At 37.1% G+C, this 20,579-nt stretch overlaps 1 protein-coding gene across 3 annotated transcripts; it reads right to left on the reverse strand.

Moving 5' to 3' along the window:
• Positions 1-1,455: 1,455 nt before the first annotated feature.
• LOC107422309 (uncharacterized) lies at positions 1,456-20,504 on the reverse strand. 3 transcript variants are annotated; one of them, XR_007242099.2, is made up of 17 exons: positions 19,997-20,504; positions 19,702-19,803; positions 19,522-19,588; positions 19,150-19,331; positions 18,626-18,886; positions 17,702-17,785; positions 17,540-17,587; positions 17,371-17,435; positions 16,924-16,972; positions 15,241-15,499; positions 14,152-14,273; positions 13,598-13,678; positions 13,434-13,508; positions 12,677-12,885; positions 12,422-12,572; positions 11,199-11,787; positions 1,456-2,986 (listed from the first exon to the last, which is right to left on the reverse strand). XR_007242099.2 is itself a non-coding variant. In XM_016031744.4 (16 exons), exons 1-16 carry the CDS (start codon positions 20,375-20,377, stop codon positions 11,590-11,592), a joined length of 2,334 nt encoding a protein of 777 aa, XP_015887230.2. In that variant the 5' UTR covers positions 20,378-20,504; the 3' UTR covers positions 11,158-11,589. The 3 variants fall into 3 exon arrangements, 2 of the variants coding, with proteins under 2 accessions (XP_015887230.2, XP_024931644.2); XM_016031744.4 differs by lacking the exon at positions 1,456-2,986 and having other exon boundaries at positions 11,158-11,787; XM_025075876.3 differs by lacking the exon at positions 1,456-2,986 and having other exon boundaries at positions 11,158-11,787; positions 19,702-19,813; positions 19,997-20,135.
• Between the last annotated feature and the right edge of the window lie 75 nt (positions 20,505-20,579).

Raw genomic sequence — 20,579 nt, forward strand, 5'->3', positions numbered from 1 at the left:
TAGTTATTCATATGTAATTGCTGACTGAAATGCAGTATTAAAATTCACAATTTAATTACAAACAGATTTTAAAAATTAAAAGTCAAACCTTAAAAGTTAGAATAGAAATTAAGAGGGTTTAAGGGGAAATGAGGTTTAGTGAATTGGTGAAGATGCCGTGGATAGGTATGAGAAATTTGTGTTTATGATCAGCTGGATAGATTAAACCCACATCAAAACTCATTCTCATAAATTCTTGGTTGATTGATTTTGATTATAAAATCACTTTCTATGACAAAATCTTACATTTTAGGTTAGATTTTGATACGTCACTTAGCCAGAAAAGAAAAAACATAAGCAGTGATGTCACTTGGATAAGTTTTTGGTTTTTTGTATATTTTTTATTAGAAAAACTGATCATTTATCAACTTTTATGGACAATATACACTAAATTAATTGTTCTTTTTTAATTATTATTAAAAGATAAAAATATTGTTTGAGTATTTTTTTTCCTACCAATTTCATTTTGGAAATTTATAAATTAAGCTAGCATTGTTCATATAATATGCTTACGAGTTATATGTTCTTTTTCCTTTTTGTTTTATTTTATATTTTTAAACATGATTATGTATTAGATGAGTGTGGTACTTCAGTTGATAAAAGCAATCTTATCTATATCTATTGGAAGACAATGAATGCTTACGAACATGTAATCAGTCCAAAAAAAAAAAAAATGCTTACGTGTTACATTATATGACCAATTCCACCAAAACCTAACAAGAAAATATTGTACTAAACATTGTATCATATTCATGAACTGCTTTTTCTTTATTTTTAAAAAAGAAAAAAAGAAAAAAGAAATTAAAGCCTGCATTGAGACATTTCAGTAAAGCAAAATTTACATCCTAAAGAGATTTTAACCCAGTGTAGCCTTCAGAAAGACGGAAAAATTTCTAATACTCCCGGAGTACCCACAGCTCAGTCCTCCTCCCCTTCAATACTTGACACGTGTATTAACTTTTCCAGATCATAACCAGCCCCTTTCTACTCCTTATGCACGTTATCTCACTCCGTTTGTCTCGATTTTCACGCCCTCTCTTTCCCTAAAATGCAGCCTTCTCCTTTCCTAAAACACTGGCTTTCTACCTTTGCTGTTTCAAACTCACAAAACAAATTTTATACAAGGAAATAAAGAAATCTATGTGAATGGGGCTGAGGTGGAGAAGAGAAGAGAGAAAAGGGAAAGAGCATCCGATTGCAAATTTGCAAAAAGACAAAAATAAAATAAATATATATATATATATATATATATACTGGAGATAGAATAAGGGCTGAGGGGGGAGAGAAAGAGAGAAGTGCATTTGGTGAGTGTTAACATTGTTGTGTTGCTGGGTTTTTATTTTTAAGTGAAATTATGTCTTGGACCTTTAAAATGGAAAATTTTTTTGTGATCTACTATTTTTATTTATTTATTTATTTTTCCTTTGGGGTATGTAAATAGATGAGTGAAGAAAATGTTAAATGGTTTTGGATATTCTATTATGGAAATGAAGATTATGATTCTTTGGTGAAAAAAAATTTTGAAGTGTAATAATTTATGGGTGATATGGTTGTTTGTAATCTGAGCAAACTAGAAAACTAGAGTTGCAGCATATTCTTAACAAAATTGTCAATTTGATGACCCAATCTGATCAAATTATCATCCCATTTCGACTTCTGCAATTCCATAATCATAGTTCTTTTTTTCCTCTCGACAAAATCTATGCTTGAGTTGTGAGTTTGAGAATTGCTGGAGTAGAAGGGATTGCTCATGAGTTTTGACACATTGAAGACTACTGGAGTGTATGGAACAACCTGGGCATCTATACTTTGATGGGTTGGATTTGCACTCTGCAAAAAATTGACTCTATGGGATTTGGGTGTGCTCTCAAAATGGTGGTTTTCATTCCTTTCATACATGGACATGGTGCTGCAGAGAGATCCAGAAGGTTTTGGCCGTCAACACCAACAGAGAATTATGATTCAAAGCATGGACTCGTTTGATATTACAAGAGAAGCGGAGAGCAGAGACAGAAATGATAGGGAGAGAAAGAGGGAGAGAGGAAGGCGTGGAACAGAGAGAAGAAATGAGCTTGAAGGGCAAAATTCCTTCTTTACTGTTGCTACTATGAAAATTTCATAATTCAAAAAAAAAAAAAAAATTCAAAGAAGAATATTTGGTTTCTGAAAATATTGAGACTAGAGTTGCATCATTTTCTTGACAAAATCGTCAATTTTTATTTATCAATTCGTTACCCAACTCAGACCTCTGCAATTCCAAAATCGTAACTTTTTTTTCCCTTCTTGGTGCTTGATTTGTGAGTTTGAAAATTCCTGGAGTAGGTAAACTGTAGAAGTTGTGTTAGCGAAGGAGATAGCCGTCAAAACCAGGAAAAAAGTAAAAAATGTACATACGGAGTAACAAAGATCCGTTTATGACCTGACAAGATAATAGACATGTTAAATATTGAATGGAAGGAGTTCTGAGCTGTGGATACTCCGGGAGTATTAGAAATTTTTCCCAGAACGACATATCTCTTCACGTGAATGATCAAATAAAAACATGCATATTGATTCATTCAACCAAACAAGCTTTAGCTAACCCCAAGAGGATAATAATAATAATAATAATAACAAGCTTCAGGCATAAAATAGTATTTTAGCTAAATATTCAATTTCACCATTCAATGAACATATGCATATATATATATATATATATATACGGAAATTATATGGTGAGCACGGTCTGCATGAGGATCGCAGTATTAGTGACGGTTTTTCATAGTATTAACGACGATTTTTTAGAAAATCATCACCAATACTATGAAAAACCGTCACCAATATTGTGGTCCACATAAGAACCGTCCGCACCATAGACGGACTGTATATATATATATCGATTTATTTAGTAATTAGTGGAAAAAAAAAAGGGGGCAAAAAACAGAATGGAAGCTATGATAATTTTAACCTACGATAATTTTAACTTTTTAAAGCACATTCCATAAACATTATCCCTTAGAGAAGAAATATGAGAAGAAAAATAAAAAGAATTCTATTACTCTCTTGGAAATAGAATACAAAAATACAAAAACTTCTCTATTGGATTCTCACGTGGAACCTCTCTCTACACTCTCAAATTCTCTCTGGAATTGCTCACTCTTCTCTCAAGCTCTCTCTGGAACTTAAACACTCTCTCTCTCGGAGTTTTCTCTCAATATTCCTCACTTGGGAAGAGTGAGCAATTCCAGAGAGAATTTGAGAGTGTAGAGAGAGGTTCCATGTGAGAATCCAAGAGAGAAGTTTTTGTATTTTTGTATTCTATTTCCAAGAGAGTAATAGAATTCTTTTTATTTTTCTTCTCATATTTCTTCTTTAGATGAGGGGCACAATCTCTTACTTAACTTGAAATGATTTGCAAGTGGAATGCTGACCGGTTTGGCTTTATCCATGTTGAATCTCTTTATCACCCGTTCAACATACTTCTCTTGAGATAACCATAACCTTCTATTCTTCCTGTCTCAGATTATTTGCATTCCCAAAATTTGTTGAGCTGGTCCTAAGTCTTTCATATCAAAGGACTTAGACAATTCTTTCTTCAGCTGACTAATCTTCATTGTATCTTGTCCAACGATCAACATGTCGTCCACATATAGCAAAAGTGCAATGAAGTTTCCACCTGAAAATTTTTGAATATAAACACACTGGTCTGCTGCAGTTCTTTTATAACCTTGACTCACCATAAACGAGTCAAACTTCTTATACTATTGTCTTGGTGCTTGCTTGAAGCCATACAAGCTCTTCTTTAGCTTGCATACGAGGTTTTCTTTCCCTTAAACCTCAAATCCTTCTGGCTGCACCATGTAGATTTCTTCATGTAAATCACCGTGAAGAAATGCTGTCTTCACATCCATCTGTTCAAGCTCTAGGTTTAGACTTGCTACTAAACCAAAAATGACTCGAATTGAAGTCATTTTTACCACTGGTGAAAAAATCTCATCAAACTCAATTCCTTTCTTCTGAAGAAATCCTTTGACCACCAATCGGGCTTTGTGTTTCACCACCTTTCCGCTGCCATCTTTCTTGAGCTTGAACACCCATTTATTCTTTAGTGCCTTCTTTTCTGTTGGAAGCTCAACCAACTCATAAGTATGATTTTTCTGCAAGGATTCCATCTCATCTTGCATTGCTTGCAGCCACTTTTCCTTCTCTTGATGAGAAACAGCTTCCTGGAAACTCTCTGGCTCCCCCTCTTTAGTAAGCAGAATATACTCAGATTTTGGAAATCTCTTTGATGGAATTCGGCCTCGCTCAGATCTCCGAACTTGTAAACCACTTGTTTCAGGAGATGTACCATCATCTGACCGCTGGATGGCCCTGCAGCTGCTTGAGAGGATTGAGTCTCCCCCTGCTCAATATCCCCTTCTTCCTCCTGGTCTGCTTCTGGTATATCTTCATGCACCTCATTATCTTCTGTGGCTATTTGTGCTGGTGCTGGATTAGGACAAAAATTCTCGGCACTAGAACTACAATTAGGAGACATTTTGGGCTTTTCAATGTCTTCCATTTTCTGATTTTCATGGAATACTACATCCCTGCTTCTAATAACCTTCTTTGTTTTCGGGTCCCATAACCTGTATCCGAATTCTTCATCTCCATATCCTATAAAGATGCATGGAGTAGATCTTGCATCGAGCTTCTGTCTGAGCTCCTTGGATACATGTACATAAGCTAAACAACCAAACACTCTTAAATGAGAGTAGGAGGGAATCTTACCCGACCACACTTTCTCCGGAATGTCAAAATTCAACGGTACTGACGGTGATCTGTTGATTAAATAGCAGACGGCACGAACAGCTTCTCCCCAGAATGGCTTTGACAGCTTAGCCATACTGATCATACTTCTGACCTTTTCCATAATGGTTCGGTTCATTCTTTCGGCTATTCCATTATGTTGTGGGGTGCGAGGGACCGTCTTTTCATGTCGAATGCCGTGTATTCTGTAGTAGGCATCGAACTCCTTGGAAGTATACTCCCCTCCATTATCTAAGCGGAGACATTTCAGCTTCTTTCCTATTTCACGCTCTACCATGGTATGAAACAGTTTGAAGTAATCCAATACCTGGTCCTTTGTCTTCAAGAAATATACCCACACCTTCCGATAAGCATCATCAATGAAGGTCAGGAAATACTTGTTGCTACCTAATTATTCCACCTCCATGGGACCACAAACATCAGAGTGCACCAGACTAAGCAACTCTGATCTTCTCAATGCAGAGGAACTGAAGGAGACTCTATGTTGCTTACCAAATAAGCAGTGACTATAAGGATCTAGTGCAGCATCCTTGCAAACAGTGATAAGCTTCTTCCTTGCCAAAGTGGACAATCCTTTTTCACTCATGTGACCGAGTCTCTGGTGCCACAAATTCTTGTTGTGGTTCTCCGACCACTTTAGAGAAGAAAAATAAAAAGAATTCTATTACTCTCTTGGAAATAGAATACAAAAATACAAAAACTTCTCTCTTGGATTCTCACGTGGAACCTCTCTCTACACTCTCAAATTCTCTCTGGAATTGCTCACTCTTCTCTCAAGCTCTCTCTGGAACTTAAACACTCTCTCTCTCGGAGTTTTCTCTCAATATTCCTCACTTGGGATAATATTGAGCTTGCTCTCTTGGCTTGCCTTGCATGCAACGGGATGGAGCCTATTTATAGGCTTACAAGGTCGGTTGCATGGCCACAATCTTCAACAGCTTCTGACAGTAGCCCACAATTGTTGAGCAATCCATTTTCGGTGCAGCAATGGCCATTGTCAAAAATGGTGGCTGTGCAGTCTTCACACTATCGTTGCAGTGGTGTCAAAAATGGTGGCTGTGCAGTCTTCACACTGTCGGTGCAGTGGTGGTGCGGCTGGACTTCACAATTCTCCCCCTCCAGCCGCATTTAAAACTGATGGTCATCTGCCATCCATTCCGGCTATGTCTCTGCATAGCTTCAGCTTCTCTTGAGCAACAATTTTTGTTAGCATATCTGCTGGATTCTCTTTTGTGTGGATCTTCATCAGTTTCAGCAACTGTTGATCTATTACTTCGCGTATCCAATGATAGCGGATATCAATGTGCTTTGTACGGGAATGATACATTGAGTTTTTGCTCAAATCCATGGCACTTTGGTTATCACAATGTATCATGTAATCTTCTTGCTTGATGCCCAATTCTGTGAGAAAACGCTTTAACCACAACATTTCCTTACCCGCTTCCGCTGCGGCAATGTACTCTGCTTCAGTAGTGGATAAGGCAACACACTTCTGCAATCTTGACTGCCATGACACAGCTCCCCCTGCAAAAGTGTAGAGATAACCTGATGTAACCTTTCTATTATCAGGGTCTCCGGCCATATCTGCATCTGTATAGCCTTTTAAGATTGGAGCACCTCCCCCGTAGCACAAGCACAGCTTCGATGTACCTTTAAGATATCTGAGAATCCATTTAACTGCTTCCCAGTGTTTCTTTCCAGGATTTGAAAGAAATCTGCTCACAACACCTACTGCGTGAGCAATATCTGGTCTGGTACACACCATTGCATACATCAGACTTCCTACCGCTGAAGAATATGGTACTGAAGCCATCTCCTCTATCTCTTCTTTGGATGAGGGGCACAATCTCTTACTCAACTTGAAATGATTTGCAAGTGGAATGCTGACCGGTTTGGCTTTATCCATGTTGAATCTCTTTATCACCCGTTCAACATACTTCTCTTGAGATAGCCATAACCTTCTATTCTTCCTGTCTCGGATTATTTGCATTCTCAAAATTTTTTGAGCTGGGTCTAAGTCTTTCATATCAAAGGACTTAGACAATTCTTTCTTCAGCTGACTAATCTTCATTGCATCTTGTCCAACGATCAACATGTCGTCCACATATAGCAAAAGTGCAATGAAGTTTCCACCTGAAAATTTTTGAATATAAACACACTGGTCTGCTGCAGTCCTTTTATAGCCTTGACTCACCATAAACGAGTCAAACTTCTTATACCATTGTCTTGGTGCTTGCTTGAGGTCATACAAGCTCTTCTTTAGCTTGCATACGAGGTTTTCTTTCCCTGAAACCTCAAATCCTTCTAGCTGCTCCATGTAGATTTCTTCATGTAAATCACCGTGAAGAAATGATGTCTTCACATCCATCTGTTGAAGCTCTAGGTTTAGACTTGCTACTAAACCAAAAATGACTCGAATTGAAGTCATTTTTACCACTGGTGAAAAAATCTCATCAAACTCAATTCCTTTCTTCTGAAGAAATCCTTTGACCACCAATCGGGCTTTGTGTTTCACCACCTTTCTGCTGCCATCTTTCTTGAGCTTGAACACCCATTTATTCTTTAGTGCCTTCTTTCCTGTTGGAAGCTCAACCAACTCATAAGTAGGATTTTTCTGCAAGGATTCCATCTCATCTTGCATTGCTTGCAGCCACTTTTCCTTCTCTTGATGAGAAACAGCTTCCTGGAAACTCTCTGGCTCCCCCTCTTCAATAAGCAGAATATACTCAGATTCTGGAAATCTCTTTGATGGAATTCGGCCTCGCTCAGATCTCCGAACTTATAAACCACTAGTTTCAGGAGATGTACCATCATCTGACCGCTGTGATGGCCCTGCAGCTGCTTGAGAGGATTGAGTCTCCCCTTGCTCAATATCCCCTTCTTCCTCCTGGTCTGCTTCTGGTATATCTTCATGCACCTCATTATCTTCTGTGGCTATTTGTGCTGGTGCTGGATTAGGACAAAAATTCTCGGCACTAGAATTACAATTAGGAGACATTCTGGGCTTTTCAATGTCTTCCATTTTCTGGTTTTCATGGAATACTACATCCCTGCTTCTAATAACCTTCTTTGTTTTCGGGTCCCATAACCTGTATCCGAATTCTTCATCTCCATATCCTATAAAGATGCATGGAGTAGATCTTGCATCGAGCTTCTGTCTGAGCTCCTTGGATACATGTACATAAGCTAAACAACCAAACACTCTTAAATGAGAGTAGGAGGGAATCTTACCCGACCACATTTTCTCCGAAATTTCAAAATTCAACGGTACTGACGGTGATCTGTTGATTAAATAGCAGGCGGCACGAACAGCTTCTCCCCAGAATGGCTTTGACAGCTTAGCCATACTGATCATACTTCTGATCTTTTCCATAATGGTTCGGTTCATTCTTTCGGCTATTCCATTATGTTGTGGGGTGCGAGGGACCGTCTTCTCATGTCGAATGCCGTGTATTCTGCAGTAGGCATCGAACTCCTTGGAAGTATACTCGCCTCCATTATCTGAGCGGAGACATTTTAGCTTCTTTCCTATTTCACGCTCTACCATGGTATGAAACAGTTTGAAGTAATCCAATACATGGTCCTTTGTCTTCAAGAAATATACCCACACCTTCCGAGAAGCATCATCAATGAAGGTCAGGAAATACTTGTTGCCACCTAATGATTCCACCTCCATGGGACCACAAACATCAGAGTGCACCAGACTAAGCAACTCTGATCTTCTCAATGCAGAGGAACTGAAGGAGACTTTATGTTGCTTACCAAATAAACAGTGACTACAAGGATCTAGTGCAGCATCCTTGCAAACAGTGATAAGCTTCTTCCTTGCCAAAGTGGACAATCCTTTTTCACTCATGTGACCGAGTCTCTGGTGCCACAGATTTTGAGACGCCTCTCCTTCTGCAATATTGAGGCTATCTGCACATATCTTCACATGAGTCTTGTACAGCATTCCACAAATATGCCCTCGGGCGACAACTATGGCACCTTTCGTCATTTTCCATGTGCCTTTGCTAAAGTAGTTGTCATAGCCTTGCTTGTCTAAGGCTGCTCCCGAAAGTAGATTAAGCCGAATGTCTGGAACATGACGGACATCCTTCAAAGTGATTGTACAACCAACATTCGTTTTTATCTGAATATCACCAGTTCCCATAATCTTTGCGAAACTGGAATTTCCCATCTTTACCGTACCAAAGTCTCCTGCTTTGTACGTTTTGAAGAAATCTCTGTGTGGAGTGTCATGGTAGGATGCTGCAGTATCGACTACCCACTCAACATCTTGGGTTGATATATGAAGGCATGTCTCTTCTTCGGTGGAGCAGAGCGCCACTTCTCCTGTAACAATGACTAGTGTTTCTCCATCCTTCTTCGGCTGATTACCTTGGAGTCTCTGCTCTCTCAACAACTTTCTGCAGTTCTTCTTCATGTGACCCTCCAGGCCACAATGATAGCACTTATATGATGATTTTCTACCGTCTGTAGATCTGCCTCTGCTCTTCCTCCTGCCTCTCCCCCTATCTCGACCACCTCTTTGCTGTCTTCCTCTCTCTGTGACGAGGGCATGTGACTGATCCATGCCAATGTCCTTTCTCCTGGCCTCTTCATTAAATAGGGCATCCTTAACCATAGACATAGTAAGTTTGCCATTCGGGGCCGAATTACTGAGAGAGACTACCAATGTCTCCCAACTGTCTGGAAGAGAGCTTAGAAGTAGGAGGGCTTGATCCTCATCCTCTAGTTGATAATCCACAGCAGATAGTTAATTTACCAAGCTCTGAAACTCACTGGTATGCTCGGCTACAGAAGTTCAACTCTGTAATTTTAAATTTACCAATCGCTTAAGCAACAGGGCTTTGTTCCGAGCAGTCTTGACCTGGTACATGTCCTCCAATTTTGTCCAGAGGGCATATGCATCCGTTTCCTTCGCTACATGATGGAAGACACTGTGAGAAGTATGTTGAACAGGTGATAAAGAGATTCAACATGGATAAAGCCAAACCGGTCAGCATTCCACTTGCAAATCATTTCAAGTTGAGTAAGAGACTGTGCCCCTCATCCAAAGAAGAGATAGAGGAGATGGCTTCAGTACCATATTCTTCAGCGGTAGGAAGTCTGATGTATGCAATGGCGTGTACCAGACCAGATATTGCTCATGCAGTAGGTGTTGTGAGCAGATTTCTTTCAAATCCTGGAAAGAAACACTGGGATGCAGTCAAATGGATTCTCAGGTATCTTAAAGGTACATTGAAGCTGTGCTTGTGCTACGGGGGAGGTGCTCCAATTTTAGAAGGCTATACAGATGCAGATATGGCCGGAGACCCTGATAATAGAAAGTCTACATCAGGTTATCTCTACACTTTTGCGGGGGGAGTTGTGTCATGGCAGTCAAAATTGCAGAAGTGTGTTGCTTTATTCACTACTGAAGCAGAATACATTGCCGCAGCGGAAGCGGGTCAGAAAATGTTGTGGTTAAAGCGTTTTCTCACAGAATTGGACATCAAGCAAGAAGACTAAAAGATACATTGTGATAACCAAAGTGCTATGGATTTGAGCAAAAACTCAATGTATCATTCCCGTACAAAGCACATTGATATCCGCTATCATTGGATACGCGAAGTAATAGATCAACAGTTGCTGAAACTGATGAAGATCCACACAAAAGAGAATCCAGCAGATATGCTAACAAAAGTTGTTGCTCAAGAGACCGGAATGGATGGCAGATGACCATCAGTTTAAATGCGGCTGGAGGGGAAGAATTGTGAAGTCCAGCCGCACCACCACTGCACCGACAGTGTGAAGACTGCATAGCCACCATTTTTGACACCACTGCACCGACAGTGTGAAGACTGCACAACCACCATTTTTGACAATGGCCATTGCTGCACCGAAAATGGATTGCTCAACAATTGTGGGCTACTGTCAGAAGCTGTTGAAGATTGTGGCCATGCAACCGACCTTGTAAGCCTATAAATAGGCTCCATCCCGTTGCATGCAAGCCAAGCCAAGTGAGCAAGCTCAATATTATCCCAAATGAGGAATATTGAGAGAAAACTCCGAGAGAGAGAGTGTTTAAGTTACAGAGAGAGCTTAAGAGAAGAGTGAGCAAATTTCAAAGAGAGTTTGACAGTAAGGGGAGAGATTACACGTGAGAATCCAAGAGAGAAATTTTTTGTATTTTTTGTATTCTATTTCCAAGAGAGTAATAGAATTTTTTATTTTTCTTCTCATATTTCTTCTTTAAAGTGGTATGAGAACCACAACACTGTATATATATATATATATCGATTTATTTAGTAATTAGTGGAAAAAAAAAAGGGGCAAAAAACATAATGGAAGCTATGATAATTTTAACCTACGATAATTTTAACTTTTTAAAGCACATTCCATAAACATTATCCCTTAAAGAAATACCAAACTAAGCCTCTATAGTGCACCCCCTTACCATGACAAAAGAAAAAAAAAAAAAAAAAAAGAGGGGATAATACATTACTGCTTTATGTGTGCAACTTGATGCGAACCGTGGTTGGAAAAAATGATTTCAGAGATCTGAAGCATCTGAAGCACATCCTTTAACAAATTCTGCACGTGCACACGCCCTTGCACCACCTTTCACCATGTATGGTTGTGCCACCACAGCGGGTGACCGAGTTTGTTGATATTTTCTTGTTCAACAAACTATGAGAAAAGCTTGCACCCCCACAGATTGAACTGGTATAAAAATTTCAATGAGGAAGACAGATTACTTCAATAGGCTATAACTCACTTCAAACATCTGATCTTCTTTGTAGTATCTATGACACTTCGGCTAATCTCAGGGTGTTTCAATTTCAACAGTTTCTCAAGCTTACAAGCAGCTTCAGTGAAGCAATCCTCTTTTACAGAAGACTCTGAACATAGAGCAAAGATTACTTCGTTTACATCTTCTTCAAGTTGAAGGCGGAAAAGATGGTCGAACACCTGAAAGATAGATATCACATTGCATATGTTAGAATTAGTGCCACCTGAATTTTATTGATGCTTTAGTTGAGTAAAGTATCAGCATTACATAATAAGACAATTTTACAGGAAAGACATTACATACAAGTCTACAGATAACTAGACATCAACTTGGGGAAGATTCTACAATTTACTTTGATTAAAAAAACATTGGAGTAAGGTAAACTCTGCAGAGTCTGCACCAAGTTATCACACTCATAATCCTAAAATGTGTTTTTGTTGCTCAGCATGTGCATTTCTTTTTCCCTGGCATTGTCCATACTTTGGACAAGAATGCTTGGGTTTAGTAACCATGTGGACACTCAAGGTAGGAACATTTTTTGGAATCTTTTACTTCATGAACTTTCGGTGGGAATTCAAGGCAAAAATCTTACAATATCCGTCAAGTCTATATCATTCTTCTTTCACATGAATTTTAGAAAACGTGACACCGAATTTGGGTCTTTTTTTTTTTTTTTTTTTGTCTGGCCTTCTACCAGAGAATACTTGATAGATAACTTGATAATTTAGGGATAGATGCTTGCCAAAAGACACTACATGTGCAGAGGAAAATATCTCTAATGAATATTAGCATATAAGAAATCTAAATTCTCACCTCTTTCATCCTTGAAATAACACTTTCTTTAATGGCTTGGGATCGTGAAACCAAATTAATAACAAATAAACCTTTCTGAGAAAGGGCATCCTTTACAGTATGCAGAAATGACTCTTCCACAAAAGCAGCAGCAGGACATGTCATCCCAGAGCTGTAAATGACAAACCATAACATTTACAATTCATTTCCAGGCTTATAAAATCTGCTAGCACTTCTCAGTGGTAGTTGATTGCAAAATAAAATACTACGTTTTACCTTGAGTCTGCAGAGTCTACATCAATGATAACTATGTCAACCTTTGTAGTCACCTTGCCTTCTCCATGGGATAGTACACTGCTTCCATTGGAAGAAGCAGCCTCTGATTTAGAGGAAGCATGCTCATTTACTTGAACAGGGGACATTTCATTAGCCGATGCAGAATTTGCAATGTTTTTAATAAACTGAATGCCATCAGCAATATGCACCTGGTACATGAGATACGAATCTAAAATTGATGAAATACATTTCATTAAATTCAATTCAGGATACGAAAGATAAAGATCTATTAAGGAATATTCTTGCTTTTGGTGATTACAGAATTTCAAATCTTTATGAAGTATGATCTAATGTCATTGTCCAGATTCATTCAAAATGCAGTAAATTGCAACTTTTGCCTCATTTTTCTATAGCTATGCTTTCCTCCATTACTGTTCTAATATCTTAGTATGTTCTAGAACATACCATATTAAAAGGCCATATCTCTTTCCCAAAGGGTTATCAAAAACATTAAAAGGCTGGTAGATTTGTTAAAATTGACAAATAAAAGTAAAGCATGCCCCAAAAAAAAAGAAAAAAAAAAGGAAAAAAAAAAAAAAAAAAAAAAAAAAAAGACTTCTCTAGAGCTTTAAATATGATTGAAGATTCTTAACATGTAGCTACTTGTTTTAGAAGATATTGTTATCAAACAAAAATCATTGCTTGAAGCAAGACTTGGTAACATATACAAAGAAAAAATCATGATAGATATTATTACCTGTAAACGTTCATCTTCGGTAAAACCAAAGTAGCCCTTTGCAAGATTGAGGACTGTTGGATCCAATTCCACCACCTGTAAGTATCATGTGCCATCATCTTCTTTGAATTCCATCTTAAAAAACAATATGAAACATTGTTCATTCTTTTTGTGACCAAATATACCTCAATGTGTAAAAGGGGCATACATCCATGAAGAAACATAGGAAGTAAACCTGCTCCAAGACCTATTATAGCTGCTTTAACCTGAGAAAAATAGCTTCTAATTTTCAGACGTATAAAACAGAGGACCCATAAATATCTTGAAAAATAAAATAAAATTGAACATTCTCAAGATTATATAATATTTCAGGTACGGAAACAAGCAGTGGTTGACTTTTAAACTTGATAATTGCACATGTAGGCTTGAATCAGTGAATGAAAGGAACATATAACTATTCCATGTTCCTTTTGATAACAACAATAAAATATTTACTTAGTTTGGTCAAGCAATTATCAGAATTGCAAATTCCCCTCGTCAAGTAACCAGACAAAGAAAAAATAAAAAATCTGATGACTAGAAAAACCACGGTTGTTGACTTAAAAGGTAAAAGCTATTCAATACAAAGTTAAAATTATCTTCAGTTTTTATTTTCTATTCGTAAGACATACAGGAAATGAACCCATAACTTTATCAAGGGAAGAAAACTGAGAATTACAACTTGAGTAGCATCACTTACTGATTTTCCAGCTGATGCCAAACTTTCCATATGAGAAGAAATCAACACAAACCCAGACAGGATCCCTGTGTGATAAGAACTAGCCATATAGCCATGATAGACCATCAGCTGGTGGCTTGGTTCTATAAAATTAAGTAAATGTATCAATAAATACATGAATATAAGAATAACAACCTTTACAGCTGCACCATTGCTTTTACAGAAGAAATGAGCAAGTACAACCAACAGTCAAAACAATAAACCCAATACAAACAGTAAATGTTGATGCTTATTAACAATAAGACCAAACTCTTAAAAGTGTAGAGGACATCCTTTAGCACGTACAATTTCTGAGACTAGGTGAACTTAGCATGAGATAGTATAACTGGGTTTTGAAGATACAGCAACCTCTATGAGACAATACTAATATTTTATATTGCCTATTATCTATACACATTTAATATCCAAGGGATTTCCACTCATATTAGAACAGTGAACTAATCTTATATTGGCCATTTTATATATGCAATATCTATAACTCCTGGTTCCATCTCCATAAGCTAAACATGTATATCAAAACAAAGGCAAAGTAAGAGAATCTTGATCCCTTACTCACCGGTAAGCATGAAATTAATCCATATGGACCATTGCATCAATTTATAATTACTTATATTTATTTCAAAAGAAAAGTAATTTTGTAGAGATTTATTTGAATATCCAGAGGCTGGTGATCGATAAGTTTCCAAACTCAACAGTGAGGAGCTCAAGAACATACAAAATGGGAAAAGTGTACTACCTAAGCACTCTAAAGATACAAGCCACAAAAGGAAATAAAATTGCTCTCCAATTACTTCAAGAAATAAATAAAACTTGACCATGTAGAACATGTGATTCAAGTAAAGCCAAACAGCATAGAGTCACTGACTTTTAATGGTAACACTAAAAGCATTTATTAAATACTTTACTGTCTGATTAATTCCAGAAAAGGAAGAAGTTTTTATCTTATAGATATTTTACAAATTGCTAATTAACCATGTTCAATCCCTGATTCAAGCATAGTTCAGTGGAGTCATTCAATTTTCACATAACATCAAAGCCATGAGTTCATACCAGCATTTCTTCTCTGACTTCCTCTTTTTTTAGATTTTGAAGATGAGTTGGACTTCTTCTTCTCTATCCCACTAATGGTTTTATCAGAATCTCCTTCCCTCGTTAGTAGAGCTTCGGACTGTACAAGACCTTCACTTCTTTGAAAAACAAGACGGCGAAATATTAACTCTTTGGACGGTAGAACGTGACTGACATCACCATCAACATTTTCATAAACCACATCCTCGACAACTATTGGTCCAGTTACAGAAGATGTAACCTACAAATATAGGCAGGCAAAACAGAGGTAATGAATATGGCTGGCACTGAAAAGAAAATACATATAGTTAAAATCTAATACAAATTTCCAATGTGATTCATAAAAGGAAGAGAGCCATTTGCCAATGAATATCTGTCTATAGAAACTTTCATTTTGATATCTGAAAATTAATTTAAATATTTGGCTCCCAAATTTTCATGAGAAAGTTTATAAAAATTACTTATGAGTTGTATATAATTTTATGGTAAACACTACAAGGAAGAAAATGAGTTTTGACCATTATGGTACCTCCACCAGAGGAGCACTTTAAAAGGACTTCCACTTATAGAAAGTAGGCTTGTGGAATACAATGAAAAAGTCTAACAGTCATGAACACTGATCAGTGCCATTATTATGCGTGAATAGGACCACACATAGCAAACATCTTGCTCATATTAAGCTGATGTGCCAAGATGCACCACAGAGGACCTTTGATGCGACAAGAAAGGGAGTAGAGAGATTCCAATCACTCAATGTACACTGCTCCATCCAAACCTGAATGACAGCATACTAAAGGAACTTGAGTTCCATGAGGGGCAAGGGCACAAAATTATTTGGATTGTCAGCTACATTAGGCAACCTCAGATCCTTAGGACAAACAACCTCTCTCATCACTATTTTCCCTCTGAAGTAAGGATCTAAATAACCTTTAAATCAAATTCATTTAGAAACCACTAGATCAGACTAGTGTCGAGAAAAATATCTCATGCATATCCATCAAGATGATTGACAGTGACTTAGTTTGCTTATTGCATAACTATGAAATATATAATACAAGAGCAATTCCACCATCTAAGGCATATTTGACTATGGAAGGAGCATTTTTCCCCATCTCAATGTTTCCTCTGAACCCACAATATAAGGCATTTTATGTGATGAATTCAAGGTCATGTTAGTACCTGCAAAGGCATGTAGATGGCGGTTATATCTTAACCGACAATCATTACTGGCAGTGGCACTACATGTCTGGCCAGCCATTTGGACCAAAGCTCAATCACTGCTAAACTTTTATGTTATTGACAGTGGTGAAGACTGAATTGCGTAATAGTGCATAAACACAACTAGGGTCTGCGGTACAAGCACTATAATGGTTGATGGTATCTTTGACGCATGATATGTAGTCTAAGCAAAACCCTGCTATTCAATTGATAGATGCATAAAGCAATTCACAGAAACACATTATCGTTCTGCAAAATGTGCACATATCCAGTCCAGTTTAGTAAAGAAGGAACAAGAGAAATGGCATTTCCTCTACAATCCCCACCAAGATTATTACATCTTGCTCATAAATAAACCATATTAACAGCCAAATTCCTCAGAGACAGCAGTCACATAAAATGACTAAATTGGGAACCTTAGCATTTAAAAGAGGAAAAAACAAAAACCTGGTGAACAATGTTTCGCTGTTTGATCCCATCACCCGCCATCATGAACCTGAAAACACATCGAGTCCATAGCACAGATGAAGTAGATTTTATGAAGTATCAAACTTCTCCAAATGTTTAGTAGCACAAAACAAAAAAATAGATACACTAATTCATACATGAATAATAAGTTTCCCAAAAGAAATCACTAGAAACGAAAATATTATGGATCCAAGGAACTTCCACATCAAATTTCAAAGTACAGTATGATATCCACTGATAATTGCCTAATGCAAGTTGCTTCAACAACTGTCTGCAGTCTGTTCTAGTGACAGATACCAGGATAAAAAAGTTCGACTATAAATAACAAAATTATGGCTAAACTTTCTTTTCACTATCAAAATAATGGTTTTACTTAAATGCTACCCTCACAATGAAAAAGAAAAGCAAAAGGCACAAGTGACTTACGGAATTTGAGCTCCATCACCATCTTTTTCAGGCGCCAACTGTTTAACCAGGGGAGATAAATCCTTCTGAAAAAGAGTCCAAAGCAAACATTTTAGCAAAAAGCCATAACTGATGTTAGATTGTTATAATGCTAATTCTTTATCAAAACATAGTATGTAATAAAAATGACCTGAATATCATCCATGCTTGCATTACTGTGGCTAGAATCCAGCAAAACCTTAATACAGCACATAAAATTTCATTTAGCTATAGCAATTAATAGTGCGCAATCTATGAACAAACAGATACACCATGCATCTTAATGAAGATGATTGCTATACAGAAATTTCACCATTATGAGACGAGCTGCCTTTGACCTTTCAACTAGCATCCATTGTCCTTCTTCAGAAGAGAATAACCATTCATGAGCTCGAGTCTGGAATCTAACATTCAGTTACATATTTAAAAAATAACTTTTGCACAATGTAGGCATGCAAAATAAAGATTAAAGAAAGCAATCATCGGTAATGAAAAGAAAATAGATAAACATAAAAGTAAAAAATTTTCCACTATAATTGTCCATGTCAGCAGACAAATATAAATAAAAAGTCTAACAGGAAAAAAGATTTAAAACAAACATCCCAGACACATTTTTCTTCAGTTTTACAAGCCAGCCATGTCAACCAATAAGAAAATATCAATTATTGTTACAGTTACTTCTTCTTTTCCCTTTTTTTTCTTTTTTTTTAAATTTTTTTAAATTTTTTTTTATAAATAAGTAACCCTATTAGTTAGTTCAATATTTTCCCAAAACATAAGAATTAAAATATTATTACAGCATACCATAATATAGAATTACTACATCTTGCAGATCAAATGTCAAAAGATGAAATAGATCATTTCAATTTTTCTAGGGAACTGCACAATATTATTTTGCCTTTGCTCAGTTAAGTAAAAAGCTAATTTTGAAATTTACTCCCAAAATTTAGTGTGAGCATTCCATTATAATATAAGTACTGTGAATATCACTGATATTTCCTGCCTATTTGGAAATCGGGTATAAGATAGTTCAAATTGGATTCAGCTAGCCTTAAATGCACACAAAAGGAAAAGCAAATTTAAAATTACTAAAATGGAATATCATATTATAGCCAAGCTACCTAACACTAACTGCAAAGTTGATTAAAAAAACATTTTCTTATGCATGCATATGTACATGGGTGACGTTACCATCACCGATGCAATGAAAAACCCAGATAGATAATATAAGACACACCATAGGTACAATGAAGACCCCGCAATGATATGCAAAAGGACCAGACTGTTCTTGAGCATCAAGAAGTACAGCTCTATAACCGAAATGGGAATCCCCCTGTCCACCCAAATTAACCTTCAACCTCCGACCTTGGGAAAGCTTTCCCAAATCCCCTCTAGCTCCAAGTTGCAGGTCTTCAATAGAATGAATTATATCAGAACCACTGGAGTACTCTGCACGAATTTTATTCTCAATTTCAAGAGCTTCAACAAGCCCACGAGCCTAAGAAACAAATACAACAACTTGTATCAAGCTTTTGAGAAAACTTTATCCCAAAGTTTACATAACCAGGCTAGCAATGAATTTGATATATTTAAAGATAGCCAATCCTTCCTACCAAAATGTTATAACATGATTAACAGGTTCCTGATAAAGTGTTTAATAACTTCTTTTCCTAAACATTTTTGTGTAACGTTATTTATTGCTAATTATTGCTAATTAAATACTCCATTCTTCACCAAAGACATGTAAACCAGTTATTTTACCTGTTCACCACAACCAAGAGAAGAATTGTTGAATACTGTTGTTATCTGGTTCAATAAAGTAGTAGATGTTTCTTTCTCTGCAACCACCATAAATGTTTGAAGGCCAGGCTTAGTGGAAGCTTTCTGGGTTATGGCATGAATACTCGTTTTCCATCCAAACCGGAATTTGGGGAAAAGCAAACCTGGAAATAAGTTAAGAAAACAAAAATGACAAAAAAATAAAAAACCTAAAATTCATCATAAAATGATTCACTGATCTATGACCCTCCGAGGCTCACACAGTAAAAGTTCACCATTAACAAGATAACTAGAAAAAGAGTGAAAAAACAAAATGAAAGATAAACAAATAACAGAAAGAACTGGGAACACTACCTAGAACATGGGTCTCGGACAAGGTAAGGCAAATAAATTTCCCACCAAATTTCAAAACCCTTTTCACCTGGAAAACAATACCATTTTTTCTAAATCCAAGAAAGAATTGCATAAGAAAAAAAACAAAGAAAAAGAAAAAGAAAAAGAAAAAAAAGGGGCACATATAAAAGTTTAGGACACCTCTGAAAGATATTGATTCCCTAACTTAGGCCCAAGCTCTGGCTCCATCAAAGCATCCAATCCACCTTTATCAACTACAGCGTCAAAAGTCCCATCCTCAAACTATATAAAGCTAACAGTTAGAAAAGAAGAACAATAATCATAACTTTTACAACATTGGGTATTCATCAATATGTATTCAAAAGCCCCAGAAAGACCAATTCAGAGGCAAAAAATAATAATAATAATAATAATAATAAAAGCATTCTCTTTTAACATTGAAAACCCATTAAACAATCCAAATTCAGAAGCAAACCTGCATGGCAGTCATGTCCATCACCCGCCACCGCATATCGGGTCGTTGTCGCACATTCCGGCGCAACATGTCGGAAATGACAACCTTAGAGAAATCAATGTTGATGATGGTTTTGAACCCGGCATCGTAGACGTGCTCGGAGAGCCGGGAATTTCCACAACCCGGTACGAGTATCTGCATCGACGCCGTTTCGGACTGTGGGGTTCCATTGGGGCCGGAGAGGTGGGAGAGAAGTGGGTCCCTGAGCTCGTCCCACTCGGCGTACCACTCGAAGGAATCGCCGGTTCCTCTGATGGTGAAGAACTTGTCCCAGTTTTCTTTGCTGGTGAAGTCCCCTAGAGTTTCCAGTATCTCCTCCGACTGACCCTTCTTCTTCCCCATTTTTGCTTCTGTTCTGTTCCAAGAAGTTCAAATTTATGGGTTTCAGAGGGTTTGTGTCCTAAATTCTGTGTTAGTTGGCTAGTAGGGTTTTAGGCACCAAAGAAACGTTTTGTTTTTTTTTTTTTTTTTTTTGGGTGACTTAACAATTAAACCATTTTTTTTATCTATTTATTTATTCATTTTTTACATTGAATATAAAATT

The sequence above is a fragment of the Ziziphus jujuba genome, chromosome 3, assembly GCF_031755915.1.
Source record: "Ziziphus jujuba cultivar Dongzao chromosome 3, ASM3175591v1".
Lineage (NCBI taxonomy): Eukaryota > Viridiplantae > Streptophyta > Magnoliopsida > Rosales > Rhamnaceae > Ziziphus > Ziziphus jujuba.

Bases quoted from the DNA above. Each gene is read 5' to 3' on its own strand.
- LOC107422309 (XM_016031744.4), bottom strand. From the start codon at position 20,377: ATGGGGAAGAAGAAGGGTCAGTCGGAGGAGATACTGGAAACTCTAGGG. The intron at 19,804-19,996 runs GTTTGCTTCTGA...AGCTTTATATAG, and splicing joins TGGACATGACTGCCATGCAG to TTTGAGGATGGGACTTTTGA. The intron at 16,973-17,370 runs GTAAGTCACTTG...ATGTGTTTTCAG, and splicing joins GGTGATGGAGCTCAAATTCC to GTTCATGATGGCGGGTGATG.